Here is a 22,696-nt window from a genome sequence, read left to right as displayed (position 1 = left end):
ATTTCATTTTACAAACTTTATTTGCATATATAGTTCATTAATAAATTAATTTTCTAGTATGTTGATGCCAGTTCTTATGGAAAGAAACACCTTAACAAATACCACATTTCAGAAAATATGTATGTCGCAATATTCATGTTTTAATAATATTGTATTTCCCCAATAACATGTAAAAATGCATTTTAATATTCCTTATATAGTCTAAATTCTAACTTTCCATTCCCTAACCCTAACCCTAACCCTCTGCTCACTCTTCCCTGAGATAGTGAGCTATACATGTGCAATCATGTAAAATATTTCCACATTAGTTGTTTTGTCCACGAAGACAAAAATGGAAGTAGAGAAGAAAGGAAAGAAGGAAGGAAGGAAGGAAGGAAGGAAGGAAGGAAGGAAGGAAGGAAGGAAGGAAGGAAGGAAGGAAGGAAGGAAGGAGGGAAAGAGGGAAGGAAGGAGGAAAAGAAGGAGGGAAGGAAAGAGGAAAAGACGGAGGGAAGGAAAGAGGGAAGGAAGGAAGGAAAGAAGGAAGGAAAAAAGGAGGGAAGGGAGGGAGGGAGACAGGGAGGAAGAAATAGAATTCTCTATGGCAGATCTATCTATTGATATAATCATATGATTTCTATTGCTTTTGCTATTGAGATGTTCAATTATGAACCCAGAGAACAAAATACATATTATCAGCAACTTTGTGAGCTGATCAATCTTGATGGATGTAGCCCCTTTCAGCAGTTCAGAGAGCTGGAATAACCCCGGTAGACGCGATATGTACAATGCAGTGTACATTCAGAGGAAGAAAAACAAAACAAAACAAAACAACACAAAGAAAAACGTGCAGAACATGAACAAACACTACAGGCACTTAAAGAAAGTTTTTCTTATTCTTTTTGTTCCTATCTCATGGTTTTCTTGATGTTCCCTTAGTCCTAATTCCTCATTCAGAAAATTACTAATCTATAAACATGTTAAACACAAAGTTATATGCTCAATATTCACTACACTGTTGGCCGTTGAGGGGAAGGGACATGAGAAGGGAGGATCCAAGACATTCTTCTCACTTCACAGAGAATCAGTTCATGTAAGTCTTCCCAGTTTTTCTTAAATTGTTCTCCTTAGCATTTCTTATAGTGAAATACTAATTTCATTACAATCACATAACAAACTTGTTCTTCCATTTCCTAACTAATTGTAATACCTTCAATCATTGATTCTTTGTCCTTGTAAAAAGAGTTGCTATCAATATTTTGTACAAATAGATCCTTTTCCAGTTTTTAAATTTTTGATCAAAATGTTTCTAATTCTATCATGTATTTTCAGTTTCATTACTTCTATACATATTGTAGGCAAATGTTCATGTTTAGCATGATTTCTCAATCAATGATTCTTAAATTATATATTCTTGATTTTTCTAGATCACTTTTTATAATATCACAGATATTATAGTTCTCCTATCTCAATCTTTTTAAGACTTTTTTTTACAAGGCAATGGGGTTAATGGCTTGCCCAGGGCCAGATGGCTAGGTAATTATTAAGTGCCTGAGGTCGGATTTGAACCCAGGTACTCCTGACTCCAGGGCCAGTGCTCTATCCACTGTACCACCTAGCTGCCCCTTCCTATCTCAATCTTTTATTTAAAATGTGTTAATTGATCATTAACAATTCCAATTTTTAAAGAACCCATACCAGTGGACAAAGGGGACCCAAAAATAAAAAGGTTGAACAGAGTATATGAATGAAATATTTGAAGTGTATCAATCCTCCCTTGAGATGACAAAATGAGATCAGAAGAGATGAGCTAGATTTATGAAAGAAATTTTGAAAATATAGTGAAAACATTTAAAATAATTAGGGTAAATAAGATTTGTTTTTCTTTTTAGCATAATTTGTATATCCAAGGAAGTCACCAATTACATTGATTTTTAAATGAAATGTACAGGAAATTCAAATAAAACCATTGAACTGAAATTGTATAGAGTAAGATGCTGTTTGTTGTACTGTAAATATTGAGACAATAATGATTATGTGTGAAATAAACAGAAGCTAGGGAGGTATGCTAAGATAAAAAAAATTAAAGAATTTCTCTCTCTTTCTATCTCTGTCTCTGTTTGTCTGTCTGTCTGTCTGTCTCTCGCACACACACACACACACACACACACACACATACACACACACACAAACACACACACACACACACACACACACACACACATAAAGACACAGACAAACCATCATTTTGCTTCTTTTTCTGGATGTGGATATCATTTTCTATAACAGACCTCTCAGGATTGTCCTTGTTCACTGAACTGTTGAGAGGAAATGCATCCATCCTGGTTGATGTATCTTTCAATGTTGCCATTAATGTGTGTAATATTCTCATTGTATTGCTCACTTCACTCACCATCAGCTCATGGAAGACTTTTAAGGTTTTTTAATAGATATTTTTTCCAAAAAGAAGTTATGAAAGTTTTTCCACATTAATCCACATACCTATGTATATTTTAAGTTACAAAATTTCTTTCCACCCTCTCTTCCTGTCCCTTTCCCCTCAGAGGCAATCAATCAGGTTAACATTGTGTGTGTGCATATATATATAATGTGTGTGTGCACATATATATATATATATATATATATATATATATATACATATATTTGCAATAAACATGTTTACAGATTACTCATTTTTGGTATGAGGAATTAAAATTATGGGAAACGAGTTACATAAGGGATATTTTTCATAAAGTGTTCATCAGATTATGAAGGATTTTTTTTTGATTTGTTATTCTTCCTCTTGAAGGGGATAACATTGTCCATAGCTAGTCTATTACAGTTGTTTATCTCTCTGAACTGTTGAAAAAAAGCTTCTTCCATCAAGGTTGATCATCGCAGAATGCTGTTTTAATATGTAGAGTGTTCTCTTGGTTCTGCTCCCTTCTCTCAGCATCAGATCCTGAAATTCATTCCATGCTTCTCTGGAATATGATTATTTATGGTTTCTTATGGAACCTGAGGTATCTTATAGATAATATTCCATAGTATTCATGTACCATAACTTACGTAACCATTCCCCAATTGATGGATATAACTTTAATTTCTAATTCTTTGCCACGTCAAAAAAGAGCTGCCATGAATATTTTGGAACATGTGGGACTTTTACCATGTTTTATCATTTCTTCTGGTTATAAGCCTAGAATTGAAATTGCTGGGTCAAAGAGAATGAATAGGTTTTTTTTTTGCTCTTTGGACGGAGTTCCATATTGCTCTCCAGAATGGTTAGATCAGTTCACAATTCCATCAGCAATGCATCAATGTCTCAATCCTCCCACAACCTCTCGAAAATTAATCATTTTCCCTTTTTGTTACCTTAAACAATCTGATAGGTGTAAAGTGATACCTCAGGGTTGTTTTAATTTAATTTCCCTGATCAATATTGATTTGGAGCATTTATTCATATGACTGTATATAGCTTTAATTTAGTAATTGGACAACTGTCTATTCGTATCCTTTGAATATCAACTGGGGAACATTTCAAGCTTTTTCAAAGTCTGGCTACTCAGAATTTCTTACTGAAGAATAGTCCTCCATAAATTTAATTTACAATAGCTTGTTCAACCTTTCCTCAGTGGATAAGCATCCCCTCAACTTCCAATTCTTTCCTATCACAAACAACTGCTTTAAATATTTTTGTACTTGTGGGTCTTTTCTCCTTTTGTAAAATTTTTTTGGGATACCGAGCTAGAAGTGGGATTGTGGGTAGGCACAATTTAATTTCATTTTGGGCATAGTTGCAAATTGCTCTCCAGAATAGTTGGATTAGTGCACAACTTCATAAAAAGTGCAATATTAGTCCCAGTTTTCCCATATTCTCTCCGACATTGCGCATTTCCATTTTTGTCATCTAATCCAATCAGAAAACTTTGAGTTTGTACCTCATAGTTATCTTAATTTACATTTCTCTAGCCAATAATGAATTAGAGCATTTTATGTGACTATACACAGCTTTAATTTCATCTGAAAACTGCCTATTCATATTCTTCAATAATTTATCAATTAGAGAATTCTTATTAATCTAACTCAGTTCTCTATGTTATAGAAAGGAATCCTTTAGCAAAAACACTGAAAATTGTTTCCCAGATTTCTGTATTAAATGATTAAATAAATAATTTGTTTCTTCATATTCCCACTAGGCTATAGGCAGTTTTCACATTTATATGTATATACATCCATAAATTTCTATTATAGGTATTTATTCATATACCTATATATATATCTGTATCTTTATCTATCTAAAATGGGATTAATAAGATTCATTGTTGTACCATTTGGGACCAACATTACAAAGAGCAGAATGCCTTATGATCTTCCTCAGATTAGACAAAATTTAGGCAGCATCTCTATAATTGGCCCAGCAATGGAAGGGGTTCTCAGATCAATTTCGATCTGATGTTCTCAATATCTTAATCAAGGTAGACATGATAGGAGAACCAGCTTCACTTTGAATTTGCTGAACTTCCCAGTGTACTGTTCCCTTCATATTTATCTCTTAATTCATCATGACATTGCAAATTCAAAGAACATTTTAAAATTGATTTAGAGGAAATTTAATTTAATTTTTTAATTTTAATTTAAAATTTATTTAATTTAAAATGCATTTTAATTTAAAAATGCATTCATATTTTGACCCTGACTTGCCATATTATTTATTATTCCCTATCCTCCTTATCCTTAAAGTTTCCTGAGTACTTATTTTGGGATTGAATGTTTTACTAGTGTTTATTTATCATGTAATATTGAGAAATTTAATATTTTGTTTTCATATTATTTATTTCCTAAATGATTGCAACATTTGGGAATGCTGCCATTATCTAAAAAGTATTAACTGTAGTAAAGATATCTTTTTTGGTCCTATTTTTATTTACTCCCTTGCCATTGATTGAATCAAGCCAATTTGAATCAAAGATAAGAAGTCTTTTACTCAATTACATATTCTTTTTTTTAAGTCATCTTTTAGTCACACATTATAAAGTTATTTTACAATTTTGAAATGGAACTATTTGATATTGTGCCAAGAGGAATTTTAGACATATTTTTTGAGGATTTTCCATGAACTGAATGAAATTTATGATTATGTGGGATCTTATGATTTAAGAAATATAGTATATGAGAGGCTATTAAAACACATGAATTTTCCATGCTCCTATATATTTTGGTTTTCCATCCATTAGGAACTGTCAAGTAAAAATTGGAGATGATTTATTATGAACTATAAAATTTCAGATGAATTAAGTTGTTCTTGAATAGTCAACATTTATTTTGAATACATGGAAATTCACAACAATGTCACTGAATTTGTTTTCTTGGGGCTTTTTATGTGTGGAAACTATTGAGTTGGATGCAATTTATGCTTTGTTACTTTGTGATGTTTCTTGGGAATTTCATAATTTTGGTTTCAATTACTTGTAGTTGCCTGATCCACCAACCCATGTAATACTTCCTATACCAGTTAATCCTCTTGGATCTGACATATCTATCATAATCCCTAGTTTGGTAACAGATATAATGGCCAAGAGAAGAAACATCTCCTTCTATAGGTGTATAAATCAACTCTTTATTGGTCACTTTCTGGTCAGAGTGGAGACGTTCATCCTGGTGTCCATGGCCTTTGATAAATATGTTATTTGTAAACCTCAGCAATAAACAACATACTGGTCCCTCTTGCCTGGTGGCTTGCTTTTTGGCATTCTATTGACCAAATCTTCCTGGGCCTTCACTTTCCTTTCTGTGGTTCTAATGAGATAGATCAATTCTATTGTGATGTGTAAACCTTTCCTGAACCTGACTTGTGGAGATACAAATGTTTCTAGTATCTTAGTAATTGCTAATTATGAGATGGTTGTCTTGGCTACCTTTCTGGTATTATTGGCCTCTTATCGTATCATATTAAATAACCATAGAAAATATTCTTCAGAGGTTTGCCGCAAAGCTCTGTGCACCTATGGCTCACAAGTAATAGTTGTCATCTGGTATTGTCATTTATATTCCACCTCCCAGCATCCACATGAAAGATAAAGAGATTACAGCATTTTCCAGTACAACCAAAAGCAGTTGTTTTTAATTGCAAAATACAAAGATGAAGAATATCACGAGGAAAGTATAGAACCTAAAACTTCTTCTTGATTAAAATGTATCCAGTTTTCTAGATTTTCAATGTACATACATGCAAATACGCAAGTGCTTATGCAAGTATACTTTAACATGCATATATCTATGAAAATGAATGCACATACACATGTATATACACAGACTACATATATATATATGTATATAATATGATTGCTAAAGAGACATAGCATTTTAGACAGGAGCACAGGCTATGCAAAGACACAAAGTGAAAGACATGAAAATTATATGTGGAGAAGAGCAAATAGGTTAGTTTATCTTTAACATTGAGTGATGGAAAATATCTGAGTAATCTTTTGTAAAGTTCAAATAAAATGAGGTGGCAGAAAATGTATAGGTCATCTATATAGGTCATGTATCGGTTATTAGAATAATGACATAAATGTTTGTTTGTCCTAGGGGAAATCCTGAAGATTCTTGAGCAGTTCAGTGTCATGATCAGATATATGATATACTTGTATAAGGGTGAAAGAAAGAGAAAAGAAATAACTATTTATCACTTTTTGAATGAATAAAAATTAGTGGCTTATGAAAATATTGGAATATTAATGCTATTTTAAGGAAGAATGACAAAGGATATTTGGAAAACATAGAATGTGAAATAATCCAAAGCAAGGAATGAAGTATTTTAAGAACAATATAAATAGCATTTACAATAAACTAAACAAAAATGTACTAAAGTAAGGTAAAACATTTGTTTCTATGATACATCATATCTCTAGTAACAAATTTGTGGTGAATAAATTCCTCGTGAAGGCAGGGATTAATGTTTATAGTGATATTGGCTTTCAGGAAAAGACAACTCAGACCATCTAATAACAGAAAGCAAAATTTGCAGTTTCTTCTTGACAATAACCTCAATTATCTGTACATCTTTTTAAGATAAGCCATGATGTTGGTCTAATATATTTAACTAAATATCTCAAAGTAAGTTGGACATCTCACTTTCACAGGAAAGATAATTTCTTAATATGAATGTTTGAAATATAGAATACTTTTACTCTTTAATAACATAGAAGAGCTATAGCATTGATGCCTGATGTGATCACACATCTTCTAGAGAAAAGGTGAAAATGATAACAATGTCAAAGACAAAAATAAAACATGAACTATTGTCCTGGACAAATAGTGAAGCTAGCAGATAGAATAAATTAATAGGCAATTTTATCTCATTCATTTATAAACTGTTAATTTAGAAAATAATTTTTTCATTGCCAAAATGACATCCTTGTTCCTAAGGCTATAAATCAAGGGGTTAAACAAAGGAGTTATACTTGTGTAGAAAAGAGATAGCATTTTTTCTATTCCTGTCATAGAACTGGTCTTGGGTTGTAAATATGAAATAATACCAGATCCATAAAATAACCCCACAACCATGATATGGGAAGAGCAAGTAGAGAAGGCTTTGGATCTTCCCATTACTGATGGAAGCTTTTTGATGGTAGTGAAAATTCTATTATAGGAGAAAAGTATTAACACTAGAGGAACAAAGCCAAATAAAACAGTATCTGCATAGACAGAGGCTTCATTCCAAAATGTCCCCCCACAGGTCAACTTCATTAATGATGGCATGTCACAGAAAATGTGATTGATTATATTAGAATTGCAGAAGTGTAATGAGAAAATCTGGTAGGTCTGTGCTACTATAATGGGCATCCCACTTAGCCAGGAGGCAATGACCAGCTGGACACACACCTTGTGGTTCATAATAAGAGTATAATAGAGTGGTTTACAGATGGCCACATAGCGGTCATATGCCATCACAACCAGAAGGATACTCTCAGGTACTGCCAGAATAAGGAAGAAGCAAAGTTGAGCAGCACAAGCCAGCAAAGAAATATTTTTGTTCCGAGTCCAAAGGTCGTACAGCAGTCTAGGAAGAGTTACAGAAGTGTAGCAGATTTCCAGGAAAGCAAAATTACCAAGGAAAAAATACATGGGGGTGTGGAGAGCTGCATCAGATCTTGTGATTACAATAATGAGACCATTTCCAATCATAATGTTTAGGTAAATGACTAAGAAAATACCAAAAAGAATATCTTGAAGATTGGGTAAATCAGAGAATCCCAAAAGAACAAATTCATTCACACGAGTAAGATTTGCTTCTGCCATTATTTCCTTAGATTTCTTCTCTAGAAATATTGAATCCAGTACAGACAATTCACTTCTCATTATAAGGAATGCCTCCTAATTCTGTAAAATGAGATTGCTCAGTTGTAGTACTCATAAGCTATCATTTTTTAAGCTCCTGCTCATCTTTGACATTTTGTCTTAGGGCATTTCCACTAGTGTTCTGTGGCTAGACATTAAACAGCTATAACATTTCACAACCTATTATGTATTAATATTCTATTATTGTATTATTAAACCAAATGTTCTGTATTCTGCATTTCTTTTTAGTTTTTGCAAAGCAATGGGGTTAAGTGGCTTGGCCAAGCCCACACAGCTAGGTAATTATTATTGTCTAAGTCCAGATTTGAACTCAGATACTCCTGACTCCAGGGCCGGTGCTCTATCTACTGTGCACCCAGCTTCCCCTTCTATTATATTTTCTTCCAAAGTAAAAATTAAATGATTATGATTGGAGGACATCTAAATTAAATTTGGAGTTAAAAAAGCCAGACATATTAAAATTGACTCATCATTCCAAAGTTCAAAAATATGTAACAGAATGAAATAGGATAATTTTTGTTAATTATTTTTTTAAAAAAAGCATGCAATCCCTTGAGAGGACATACCATATATTTTGCAAAGAGTTCGTGTTGGTCAGGCAAGTCTGACCCTTTGTCACGCAATTTGGAATAGTCTTGACAAAAATATCCAGAGTTTTCTTGTTTTCCTCTCCAAAGCATCCATTTTGAACTTGTTAAGGTTCTCACATCTAGGCAGTATCTGATTCTGGATTTGAATTCAGGTCTTCCTCACTCCAATTCCAGTGTTTTCCCAAGTGAGTCATCAAAGAGTAGTTCTGGATAAAGTGAGAATATCATTGAAATCATTCATTCCATATCATGGGAGTGAGGTGTGTGGCACCCTAATTTTTTATAATATCTATGTAAAATTTTATGCCTTTAATTTATACATTTTTTCTTTCTCTTTTATGGTTTGTTTATAATCTGTTATATAATTTGAGTTTATATTACAACACTATTCTATATTTTATATATTTCTGAGCTTTCCCTGTGTTGTCTACTGACCTTTGAGGGTCATCACTTTTCCACAACACAATCCTAAAATTTCCATTTAATTTCTTATATTGACTCACAATCTATCTCTTTAATATATCAAAACTCTCACTGGAAAAGTCATAAGATAAAAAGACTAATTGCACTTGGCTTATTAATCTCTACACTTATGAATTTTGGGCTTTAGTTAGAGAATGATATTTGATTCCTGGCTGGACAAAGTTCCCAAATTTTCTCAAAGTTTCATTTTCCTTCTTCATATTTCCTTTCCTCAACCACTCCTGCTTGAAATAATCTCTCCATTGGCTAAATTGCAAGAGCTCAATTTTTGATTCTACAAGTTTAATCATTGAATTCTATGTCATGGGTTAATAGACACACATGTATATGCTTTATTAGGCCTGTCTCTATATCATAAATTCCTTTGGGGCAAGATTTCTGCTCTCTCTGACTTTTTCTATTAGATTGCTACATGTTTATTAAACATGAGTAGGGTTATGTTAGGATATAGTTTCTGAAGCTTTATGCATGCCTGCTATCCCAAAATATATCCCACAGATTTCTAATGGCCATTATTATTCATGTAGCTTTATTTTAATTAATTGTATATATTATAACACTAAATAACTCTCCTTTGAGTCAGGGGAAAGACAAGCACTTTACTAAACACTTCATTTATACTGTTTCATTTGATTCTTACAATTTTTCTGGATATTATTATTATTATATTCTTTTTACAACTGAGTAAACTAAGGGAGACAAAATTAAATTATTATGTATAATACATCTGAGTGTCTGAGGTCATATTGTTCTAAGGTTTTCCTTACTCTAAGGTCAGCACACTATTTACTCCACAATCTGGCTGCCTAGATAGTAACTCTTTAATAACAATGATTTCATCATTTCCAAAAAGACTGTCATATAAAGGTTACAACATAGTTATACAAAAACAGTAAAATTATAAGCAACAACTTATGTGGCACAGTAGACAGAGTCTCAGACCTGTAATCAGAAAAAAAATCATTTTGAGAATTCAAATCTGACCACAGATACTTCCTAGTTATGTAACCCTGGGAAAGTCACCTAATCATTTTTGTCTCACTTTCCCCTTATATAAAATAAATTGGATAAAGAAAGCTCAATCTACACTAGCTCTGCCTAGAAAACCCCATTTGGGTCACTAAGTGTTGGCCATGATTAAAAATTGACTAAACAGGAGCCAAACAACACGGGTACTAAATATATTTTCCTGAATTTTTTCTTCTAAACAGACATTCGTCAGACAGTACTATATAAAAATATACAATATTATTCATACAAACACAAAAAACCATTCACAGAACATGAAGGCTTGGCAAATACTTTACGAATTGCCTTTATAAAATCTATTTTATCTCTAACTTTCTCCTAATATCTTGATATATTGTTTAAAAAAGGAAATTAGGTTAGTGTCATCTAATCTGCTTTAGATTCTCATGTTGATTCTTTATATTCATGATTTCCTTTTCTAGTTAGCTACTTTTCGTGTTTTTGTTAACCATTTTTAATGCTGTACTTCATGGAATTATGAGGAATCCAAATCAAATTCTTGTACCCATAATTCAAAGAATCCATTCTCCTTTCTCATGAATGTTTTGTACAGTGTTTATTCTTTTCCATCAATGTTTTAATGGCCCATCAGCAATCAGATTAGATAGCAGTTTTTTACTTTCCAAGGGACATTATCTAACTGATCCAAGTGACTTGAACCCAAAAAGTGTTAAGTGTTTTTTTGTATCTTCTGGTTAGTTATAATCATAGCTATTTGTCTTTTATAGTTTAAAAAAAATCATTTTCTTTAGCTGAGAAAACAGAAGTAAAATCATAATAGTATAACTGTCAAATGTGTCATCATGTCAATCAATTTCATCATATAACTCACTTGAACTTTTTCATATCCTATTCTTTATTTTTACTTGTGTTCAGAAGAGCTAAATAAATAAGTAAACATAAAAGAAAGCAAACAAAAATCAGTAAAAAACCAGGATTTGATTAAAGAATACTAGAGTTCATATCCTCCCTCTTCCATTTACTTGATTTATTACTCTAAGGTATTTTAATTTTCTTATCCTATCTCTTTATCTAAAAAGTGCATAATATTAGCATCTGCCTCCCCAGTTTTTTATTTAGGGTTTATATCAACTTCTTATCTAGCAAAAAAAAAATACAAATGAATTGTGCAGATAATTAAGGTTCCCATCATTCCAAATGTATGCTTCTTTCCTTGTTTTAATATTTGGATCATCTATTTCCTTAATAATTGAATATGCTGGCAGAGAAATCCAATACAAATTGTAACATTTATAATATCCTTATTTTATACAAAATTTGGTGTCCTTACATTTAAAAGTTAAACATCTGAAATATGACTCCAGGTTCCATATTTTGATGAACAAAGTAATGTAAGAAACTCTGATGAATTTCAGAAGGTAATGTCTATTTAAGGAGAAAGAAGAAAAATCAATCCCAAAAATTGCCTTTAAGACTATAGAGCACATTTAATATGCTTCCATTTTCTCAGTAGACACATGAAAGGTGTGTTGTATGTAAAGTAACTTTGTCAGTCCAATTTTGCATATGACTTTGCTACAGCAAAAGGGTTTGATTAAAGAAGAACTAGAAGGTGAGTTATTCCTGGAAGCATTTGTGATATATATATATATATATATATATATATATATATATATATATATATACATATACATACATATATATATATAGTTTTTAAAAATTATAATTACTATATCAAGTAAATTTTATAGATTATATTTAGATAAGAACAATTGTATCAGGGCAGCTAGGTGACCCAGTGGATAAACCAGTAGCCCTGGAGTCAGGAGGACCTGACTTCAAATATGACCTCAGACACTTAATTACCTAGCTGTGTGACCTTGGAGAAATCATTTAACCCCATTGCCTCGCAAAAACTTAAAAAAAAAAAAAAGAAAGGAAAGAAAAAAAGAACAGTTGTAATTATTTAAGAAAGATTGTGTGTATTTTCCAACTTCAATAACAGAGTCCAGTGTTAAAAGAAAATTCATATCCAGGGCACATCTACCCCATTGACTCTAATTTTCATAAAAATTCAAATGAATGGGAGTGGACATTATATACAGACTCTGAGTCACAAGGAAACTGAATTGCTTTTCTTTTCCTTACAATTTTGGCATTCCTTAATATTAACCATGTCAAGTCTTATCCTTTGCTTGTGACTATATCTGCAGAAAATTGGTGGTCTTCCAACTAAAATATTTTTAAAGAAAGATGTAATAATGTATGTGGTTTTAATTGTTCTTTCAGAAAATGATAGATTTAAAGGATGAATCATTCCAGACTTTAGTGTACTTCAATTTAATTTCAGTTGAAATGGTTTAAATAATATATTTCCTTTGAGGTTTTGTACCCATTTTGCTTTTTCCAATATATCTGATTATTAACTATGAGTTCCTATCAATAAAAAGCGAAAGTTTTTATTATTTGCAATTTGCTATCCTTTGTTCATATTTGAACTGGTAATGATTCCTATGTAAAACTGACAAGTGTGATATGCTGTCTCCATTGTTTGATTTCTATTAAGAATTTATGTTAATGTAACCATTCTATTGACTGAATTTTGATTTCTGTCAAGAATCATATGATTACAACACAAAAGGTGAAATTAAAAATCATAGGAAGTAGAGTTCAAACAACAAAAAAAGGTTATCTAGAATAGCTCTCATTTTTTTAAAAAACAGGTACTTTTTTCTGTTAATTTTAATTTTTTTTTTTTTATTTTGCAAGGCAATAGGGTTAAGTGACTTGCCAAATGTCACATAACTAGGTTTCTGAGGTCACATTTGAACTCAGGTCCTCCTGACTCCAGGGTCAGTGACCTATTCACTGTGCCACGTAACTGTCCTTGATCATCTTTTTTAACTCAAACTAACATGCAAGGTTGTGCTAAATTGAAAGATTTGAATATTATGATTCCAGAGTCCAATGCCTCTCCATGTACCATTTGTCTAGACAACACTCAATCATCCCTAAAGCCTGAATAAAGGAAAAATTCACAATCCTTCCTTACCTTTTGGGCATGGGAGAAAATCAGATTTAGATCATTCTTTTTTTAATGAAAGATTTGAAAATAATGTAAATCAGAAGCTGGGTCGAGGTAGATGAGACATCTTTGGAGCTCTCCGGTCTTCCTCTGCCCTCCGCTGCCTCCTGGACTAGCTGGAGCAGATGTCCAAGGGTCGGGGACCTCTGCCGATTACGACCTGTGTAGGGGGGACTTAGGGATTCAGGACCCAGAGCTATTTGGTAGGATGACTATGATGGAATCAAGTGCCCCTGGGGAGCAGGAGCAACTCCTAAGAAGGAAGAATGCAGAAAACAGGGTCATGGAAACCAACAAATGAGAAACAGAATCACAGGGACCTATGAACAAAGAACATCATCAGGATCCCAAATAAAACATTGATCTGTAGAATTCCAAAACAAGTCACATCCCTCTAACAATTCTGCAGGTTTTGTAAAGAAACGTGACTCTAGGCCATGTGATAAACTTTATCCTAAAACTTTTGACCCTTCTCCTTTTGCTACTATTTACTCCAAGTTACATGGTTCAGTAAAACACAAATGACAGTGGAACGGTTTCACTGAAACTGTTCTATTCAATCCTCTTCTTTTAACTTTACCAGAGGATTGAAGAGAGACTAAATAGCTATATATGTTTGTAGCAAACCAAGGAAAGACTTACTTTTGATTGAAGGCGATACTGAAAAAAACTGATTTCTAGACTAATTTCTATCTTGAGAGTTATCTCTGACCTGTTCAGATGGTGAAGTGTTTGAAAGAGAATTGAATGCTTTAATAGAACGAGGGGGTATCCTTGGACCTTCTTTCAATGATCATCTGAAGCATTTGCTTGCAAATCTTTCCAAGAAAGTAATAGACAAGAAATTCAAAGAGCCAACCACCAATGCTCTACAGTTAAAACAAGGTGGAAGTGGTGACCTCATGATTATCAAAGTTCACATGCATCTGCCCTTAAACCAAAGTAATGAAAAAAAATTTGACTAAGTGGTGAGATATGTCAGAATCTTGTAGTGAACATGATTGGATCCCTTTCGATATTATATATATGATTTATTTAATTTAATACATTAAGTATTACATATTAAAATAATTTAATATATTAAATTTAAATATTAACAAACATTATGTTTTAATTGATATATTAATTTAATATTATTTAATCACAACTGCTGATTTGTTATTTACATGATAAAATTAATACATGAAATTGATTTTAGTGAATGATAACAAACAAGCATTTATCAGCATTAAAATTATGGAAAATTAAGGAATTTCTATAGTGCAACTTTGTGTGGTGTATCAAACAATTTTTTTTCTGCTACAGTTGCTATACATTAAAAACCACAGTTTTGTTTACAATTTCAGATTTGATATTTATATTTTAGTATTTTTAATTATAATATGACAAGTGATTGCACTAATTTTTCATATTTACTCTATCATACTTTTGAGTTTTTAGACCTAACAGAATCATAGGAATTAGTTAGAGGTTAAATTTTTTAGTAACTTACTCATAAATGAGTGTTTATAAAAATTCATAAAAAATACTTTTATAATGTGAAATGCATTACTAGTGAAAGCATATGTATATATCATTTCAAATGGTGAATTTTTAAATAGTATAAAATTCTTTAATCTGGCAACATGTAAATTATTATTTTATATAACTTGCTAAAACTATTCAGCAGTTTAGGTTCTGTGTAATATATTAGTAAATATACTTTTTATATTTTCTTACCTAAAATAATATAGATTGCAAATTGTTACATTTAAGAATTCAGTTCTTGAAATTCAAATTTGCATTTACAAATTTTTAGTGTTAATTTGTTAACCCTTTCCAATTAAAATACTTTTTAAATATGTTATTCTTTAAAAAAAAAAAAGGAAATTATACTAACCTCTGAAAACTGACATTACCATAAGGTTAAGGTGGTAAAATTCTGTATATACATTAGATCATTATAATTGAAAACCTCCTGTAAGATATGTATGGCATCAATTATTAAATTCCCATCATTCTGAATATGAGAAATCTGAAGCTCCTGCATGCCGAATGATTTTATTCAACTTTACCTTTCTGTTAAGGGTCATGAGTGGTGTTGGATAATCAGTATTCTCTGTAATGTGAGTTGAAATCTCTTCTCACTGTACGTTGTAATGTTTCTTGATCTTGAGACTATATATTTAGAGATGAATGTAATGGAGTTCTAGTACAGTTCACTCTAACCATAGCATTTTATACAAGTAAAATTTAATGATAGAATGTCCAGGGTAATCGATTGATATCTCCAAAATACGCAGATAGTAGAAATTAGAGAAGATATTTGAACTCAGGACCTATAACTCTTAAGTTATGCAATTGAGTTCCAAGTTCAACAAGATTGGTCTTTCCATTCAATAATTCCAGGAATGAAAAAAAAAATGAATTGCAAAGCAGAGATCAACATCAGAAATAGCTTTTGATCTCAAAGCAGCCAGAATTCTTAAATAGAAGGGAGTCCTGTCTTCTATGGGAATAACTTTATCTCAAGGCCACTTGTTAATTTTTAATTAGCTATCTACTTTTTACTCTAAGTCCAGTGCAATTTGCTCTAAGTCCAGTATAATGAGGCAGCAAGGGACAGTGGAAAGAGATCAGGGTTTAAATTTAGAGCAACTTGCTTGCAGCCTTATTGCTGCTATTTAATAACACTTTTATGATTGTTGAATCAAAAGATCTCATTGAAACTTTTCTTCTTTATAAAATATTGACTATGATTCTTTCATTCTCTATCACAGGGTTATTGAGAGAAAAAAATCTACATATTTTTTCAATATTCATGCTATTTTCCAATGTTAGTAATTTTTGGTATTTTTAATTTTTAAATGCCCATGAATCATTTTATTACCCCTACTCTTATTTCTATATTTCATTGAACAGGGTTCTTTCTATTTTGAGATTTTTCCATGTATTTTTTAATGTTGTTAACAAGAGAGATATTGTCAAAATTATTTGAACACTTTTAATAGAGAATTTGAAATCTAACCTTTTATTGCTTTTGTGATCTTAGAGAAGTTATTAGAACTTGTTATTTTTTTTTTGCCTTCATTTTATATTTATCTGAAACTGGGAATGAGTGGAGAGAAAAAATGGGTAGATACCTATTAGAGTCATCCTATGTCCCCTTCTGGATTTAAATGCCAAAGATATATGACTAGATTAGTCTTGGCACAAGGAATGAGGAGAGGAGATAGATAATGGAAATATGTGTGAAACTGGTATTGAGTTACATTGAAAGTCACTACTAGCACTCTATATAAATAAAATGACATGCTATGTTCAGTTTCAGTCCAAAGAAATGAGCTTCCATAGAGTCAGAATGCCTTCTTCTTCTGCTCACATAAAATGTCATATGATTCAGTTTTGTTAGAAGCAATTCCTGAAAAGAAAATATCTCTTCATGGAAGATTATGCCAAAATATGTCCTAATCATTATACACTAAAAATAACTTACTTTAATATTTAAATAGATCATGATAGATCTAGAAAGAGTTACTTTAAAATCATCAGATTCAACATCATCCTTTAGAGGAACCAAAAAGTTGCATGGAAAATCTCAGTATCATACAAAAAGTTAGTGAATTTATGCCTAAGAAAATATTTGAACCCAGATTTTTGTACATCGAGCCTATTCTCTATCAATCTCTATTTAAAAATACAGCTCGGGCTGCCTAGGTGGCACAGTGGATAAAGCTCTGTCCCTGGAGTCAGGAGTACCTGGGTTCAAATTCGGTCTCAGCCACTTAATAATTACCTAGCTGTGTGGCCTTGGGCAAGCCACTTAACTCCATTTGCCTTGCAAAAAACCCTAAAAAAATAAAATAAAAAAATAAAAATACAGCTCATTGACACATAATAAGAACTTATTTAATAAATGTTGCTTTCTTGCTTCACTGATTTATCAATTGATTATTGGATTGATTTAGGTTTAATACTTCATTGTTTTTGACTATGTGACAAAGATAAAAGTCTGCCTCTATGTCTGAGATCCAGGAGCAGAAAAATTACTGAAACAATGTTCATGCACAAGTAAAACAGAGATGAATTGTTACATATTACCTACCTTCCCACATATTTCTTTTAGAGATATAATCCCTTAGAATTCTCCACCATAACCTACTGAACATTTTTATTGGAAATATCACCACTCTTCAAAATCACATTACCCTTGATACTCTCATCTATTAGAAAACTATTTTTTCTTATTGGATGTTGGAGTAAAAAGCTCAATCCCAAGCCTCCATTTGTTTATTTTGATATTTTGCTTTTTAAGATTTTCCAATTAATGTCATGAAAAAGTTTCAACATTCATCCACCAGCATATTCATAAGTTATACATTTTCTACCACATTCCCTTCCTCCCTAGCCCCACAGCAGCGAACAGTCCAGTAAAAATTGTACAAGAACCCGGGTTAAATATGTGCACATATTAGTCATTTTGTGTATGAGGATGGCAGCTTTTTACTCCAATATCCAATAAGAAAAAATAGGTTTTTTTTGTTTTTTTTGTTTTAGGTTTTTGCAAGGCAAATGGGGTTAAGTGGCTTGCCCAAGGCCACACAGCTAGGTAATTATTAAGGGTTTGAGACCTGATTTGAACCCAGGTACTCCTGACTCCAGGGCCAGTGCTTTATCCACTACACCCCCTAGGTGCCCCAAAAATAGTTTTCTAATACATGAGAATACCAAAGGTAATGTGATTTTGAAGAGTGGTGATATTTCCAATAAAAATGTTCAATAAGGTATGATGGAGAATTCTAAAGGATTACAACTCTATAGGTAACCCAGGGTTGTCCTAGGTCTGCATTTCTAAGAAGAGCTACACTCATCAAAGTTGATCAATTCACAATTTTATAAATAATGTGTACAATATTTTCTTGGTTCTGCTCTCTTTTGCTCAGCATCAATTCTTGTAATTCTTTCCATTCTTCTCTAAAGTTGGACTATTCATTGTTTCTTTTACTTTTGTTTGTTATGTTTTTGCAAGACAATGGGTTTAAATGACATGTCCAAGATCAACCAGCTAAGTGTTAAGTGTATGAGACCAGATTTGAACTCCTCTTCCTGACTCCAAGGCCACTGCCCTATTTACTGAGTCATTTAGCTATAGCTCCTTCATTGTTTCTTATAGAACAATTCAGTTATGGGCATTCCCCTAATTGATGCACATCCTCCCAATTTCCAATTCTTTGCCACTAAAAAAGAAATGCTATAATTATTTTGGAACATATGGAATTTTTCCTATTTTTTTTTATTATTTCTTCTGAATCTGAATCTTCTTCCTGGGTGAGAGTGTGATCATTTTCATTGCTCTTTGATCATAATTCCAAATTGCTCTCCAGAATGGTTGGATCGGTTGGATCAGTTCTACCACCAATGCATCAATGTCCCAATCTTCCCACACCCTCTCCAACATTGATTATTTTTCCTTTTAAATTTACACTTAAGGAGAGAATCTAGTTCAATAATCTCATTTCCCCCTTGGATGCATTTCTTTGCACTTAGTTATGATTTTGTGTCAGGTAACTTCCCACTCCTCTTTCAGCTTCCTTTTTCATATAAAATTATAATATCATTCCTTTGCATATCTCCTTCCCCACCTATTAACAGCCTGCTACATAGAAGGCATTTATTTAATATTTATTGACTGTCTTTGACATGTCAAACCAGTTAAATTGATTTTTGGGGGGCAAGGCAATGGGATTGTGACTTGCCCAGGGTCGCACAGTTAGGTAACTATTAAGTGGCTGAGGTCTGATTTCAATTTAGGTCCTCCTGACTCCAGAATTTGTGCTTTCTCCACTGTGCCACCTAGATGCCCCCAGTTTAATTGCTTTTAATAATTTTCCTCACAAATGACAATCTTCCTGACCTTTTCTCTACTTCTCTTTGACTAGATTACCTCCCTTCTAAATTCTAGTTTTTATAATTCAGTTGTCTTCAAAACTTAAATTGAATAGCATTTGCTATCTGAAGCCATTGTTGATCCCTTTAAATATAGATATATTCCTCTTAGAACAATATTTATAGTCTTATATATAATATCTATATGTATAACTGCTATCTCACCAAGGTCGAAGGTTAGTTTCTCAATAGTAAACACTTTTCAGCTGTTGTCTTTGTATACATAGTTTCTAGAACAGTACAGACTACCAAATGGTAGACTTTTAACAAATAGGACCTGCTTATCTGATTGATGGTTTGAATAAGGAAGTTCTATGTGGTCTAAAGGGAATGGTTGCATAAAACCTATTTAGATTTAATTTATCACATTAGCTTAATTTTTTTAAGCTCAGTAAAAATTTTTATTTATTAAATTCCTATTGTTTGTCAAGCACTGCTAAAAATAAGGGGAACAGAAGGATAATTAAAGGAAAAATTCACCTCTCAAGGAGTTTACAGTTAATAGATAAGATTATGTATAAATATATGCAAATAAAAAGGGAAAATAACAACAAAATGTCATAGAGGAGACAAGATTAAGGAGGAGGATGAAAAATTAGAATTTGTAAAAGAAATTAGAACTTTAGCAAGATACTTTCCACTGATTTTAGAAATTATCTGATTAAAATCTTGGAACTGAGCCTCTTGAATTTCAGAAAACTTCACCTCCTCACTGCTAAGAAATATTGCCTTGGATCATTGAATCTAGAATGAAACTTGGAGCCCATATAATCTTATGACTTTATTTCTCATTTGAAAAATTATTAGGCTTAATTTAGTGAAATGTCTTGAGTTAATACTAAAACATTCATCCACCAGCATATTCAGAAGTTATGCATTTTTCTTTTTATTTATTTCTTTTCTTAAATATTTCCCAATTATCTGTAAATTTTTTGGAGATCAATTTAAAATAATGATTACCAATTCTTTCTCTCCCACATTTTCTCTAAGATAACAAGCAATATGATATAGCTCATATATGTGAATTCATGTAAAATATGAATAAGCCATGTTACAAAAGACAGTATATACCCACAAACAAGAAAAAAAAGTTTTTAAATATCTATGCTATAGGACTTCTGGCCAAGATGGCAGAAAGAAGAGAGGCACTGTGATATGTGCTTTCTCTTTCCCCTCAGAAATAACATGAGAGAAACCTCTTAACAGAAATTTGAACAACAAAACCCAGAAAGAGAAGCTAGGAGAACACCTACCAAGAAGGTCATCTCAGGGGATCGTGGATGAACCCGGAGACAAGAGCAGAAGATGAGTACCAGGAGAGCAGCTGGGGGAAGCCAGAGAGCCAGCCTCAGCCATAGAGACTTTGGTGAGTGGATGGTGCTAGATCCAACCTTTAGCTGTGGAGGTTGGGGAGTGGGAGAGAAGAGCTACTGGAGGGTGAGTTCCAGCACAGAGTCTCTGGCATGCCTGGAGAACAACCAGCTGGTCAGGGATCTGAGCTCCTTTCTTTCAGGGGAGCCCTTCTCACAGAACAAACAATAAGCAGCCCCCACCCTACCCCCACCCCCTCAGGGCAAAAGAGTTCACTCAGTGGAAAGAGATTAACTCCCTCCCCCCAGGGCCCAGCCCAGTGTTCAAGGTCAACTCAGACCCTGCTGCTGAGGACCTCACTCCAGAGAAAGCAACCAGCCCTACCTACTGGTTGGCTCTTGGAATGACTAAGCTGAGTGAACAAAGTATCTAGGATCTTCAAAAGCAAACCTCTGAGAGTCAGCTCCCCCCCAAACACAAGATGAAAAAAGGTCAGAGAAAAGGAGGGGGGGGGGCATGGAGAAATACTTAGAAAAGACAGATTCTAACCCAGAGATCCAGCACTGATGAGAAGATGAATTGGTCTCCAACCCAGATAGAGTTCCTTGAAGAAATCAGGAAGGAGTTTAAAAATCAATTGGAAAAATTGGGAAAAGAAACTCAAGAGAAAATTAATACATTGCAAGAGAAAATTAGCATCTTACAACAAGAGAACAAATCCTTGGAAAATATAATTGGAAAATACAAAATGAGAATAACTCAGCTATTCAACTGGGAAAATGCAAAAAAAAATGATTCTTTCAAATTCTCAATTAGGCAAATGCTAAAAGAAAATAATTCTCTCAAATCCTCCATTCAGTGAATGCAAAAGGAAACTGATTCTCTCAAAACTACACTTGGAAAAATACAGAAGTCCTTCAAAAATAGAATAGACCAACTGGAAAAAGAGTTGCAAAAGATAAATGAAGAAAAATCTTGGAGTTGATATAAGAGGGCAAACACACTGAAGGTGGTGGTATTCAGAAACAAAACACTAGGGAATATGGATAAAGAGAAAAAAGGGGGAAAATACAAACAGAAGGAAGATAGCATGGAGGGCAAGAAAGAGTTAGAAAGTATAACTTTGAATGTTTGGGATGAAATCTCCCTTAAAACATAAGCAAATTGCAGATGGATTAAAAATCAGATTCCTATAATATACCGTTTACAAGAAACTCATTTGACACAGAGATACATATAGAGTAAAAGACAAAGTTTGGATCAAAATATATTTTGCTTCAGCAGAAGTGTAAAAAGCAGGGGTGGCAATCCTTATCTCAGACAAAGCAGCTGCAAAAATAGATAGCATTAAAAGGGATAAAGAAGGAAACTATATCCTCTTAACATGTACCATAGACAATAAAGCAATTTCAATATTAAATATATATTCACCCAAAGGGGACAGCATCCAAATTCTTAGAGAAGTTGAAATAGCTACAGGAAGACTCAGACAGCAAAAGTCTACTAGGGGGAGATCTCAACCTCCCACTCTCAGATTTAGATAAATCTAATCATAAAATAAACAATAAGGAAGTTAATGAGATAAATAGATTGTTAGCAAACTTAGATATGATAGACCTATGGAGGAAATTGAATGGGGATAGAAAGGAATATTTTTTTTTTCTGCAGTATATATGGCACTTACACAAAAATTGATCATGTACTAGGGCATTGCATTACAAATCTTCTAATAAAATATAAAAAGGCAAGAATAGTGAATACTTCCTTCTCAGATCATAAGGCAATAAAAATCATGTGCAGTAATAGGCCAAAGAGAGATAGAACTAAAACTAATTGGAAACTAAATAACCCCATTTTAAAGAACAAATGGATCAAACAACAAATAATAGAATTAATGATTTCATCCTAGATAAGGGTAATAATGAGACAACATACCAAAACTTATGGAATACAGCCAGGGCAGTTATTA

The 22,696-nt window shown here is 32.7% G+C and overlaps 1 protein-coding gene and 1 pseudogene across 1 annotated transcript; one reads left to right on the top strand and one right to left on the bottom strand.

The window, feature by feature from the left end:
* Window positions 1–7,344: 7,344 nt before the first annotated feature.
* On the bottom strand, window positions 7,345–8,304 carry LOC141519583 (olfactory receptor 10AG1-like). The gene has a single exon (XM_074231785.1). It carries the CDS (start codon window positions 8,281–8,283, stop codon window positions 7,345–7,347), a length of 939 nt encoding a protein of 312 aa, XP_074087886.1. The 5' UTR covers window positions 8,284–8,304.
* A 3,668-nt stretch (window positions 8,305–11,972) lies between these two features.
* LOC141519582 (PACRG-like protein pseudogene) lies at window positions 11,973–14,456 on the top strand (annotated as a pseudogene).
* The last annotated feature ends 8,240 nt before the right edge of the window (window positions 14,457–22,696 follow it).

The sequence above is a fragment of the Macrotis lagotis genome, chromosome 3 (assembly GCF_037893015.1).
Source record: "Macrotis lagotis isolate mMagLag1 chromosome 3, bilby.v1.9.chrom.fasta, whole genome shotgun sequence".
NCBI lineage: Eukaryota > Metazoa > Chordata > Mammalia > Peramelemorphia > Peramelidae > Macrotis > Macrotis lagotis.
The sequence above is the reverse complement of the archived record's forward strand: the minus strand, read 5'-3'. Positions and strand labels throughout refer to the sequence as shown.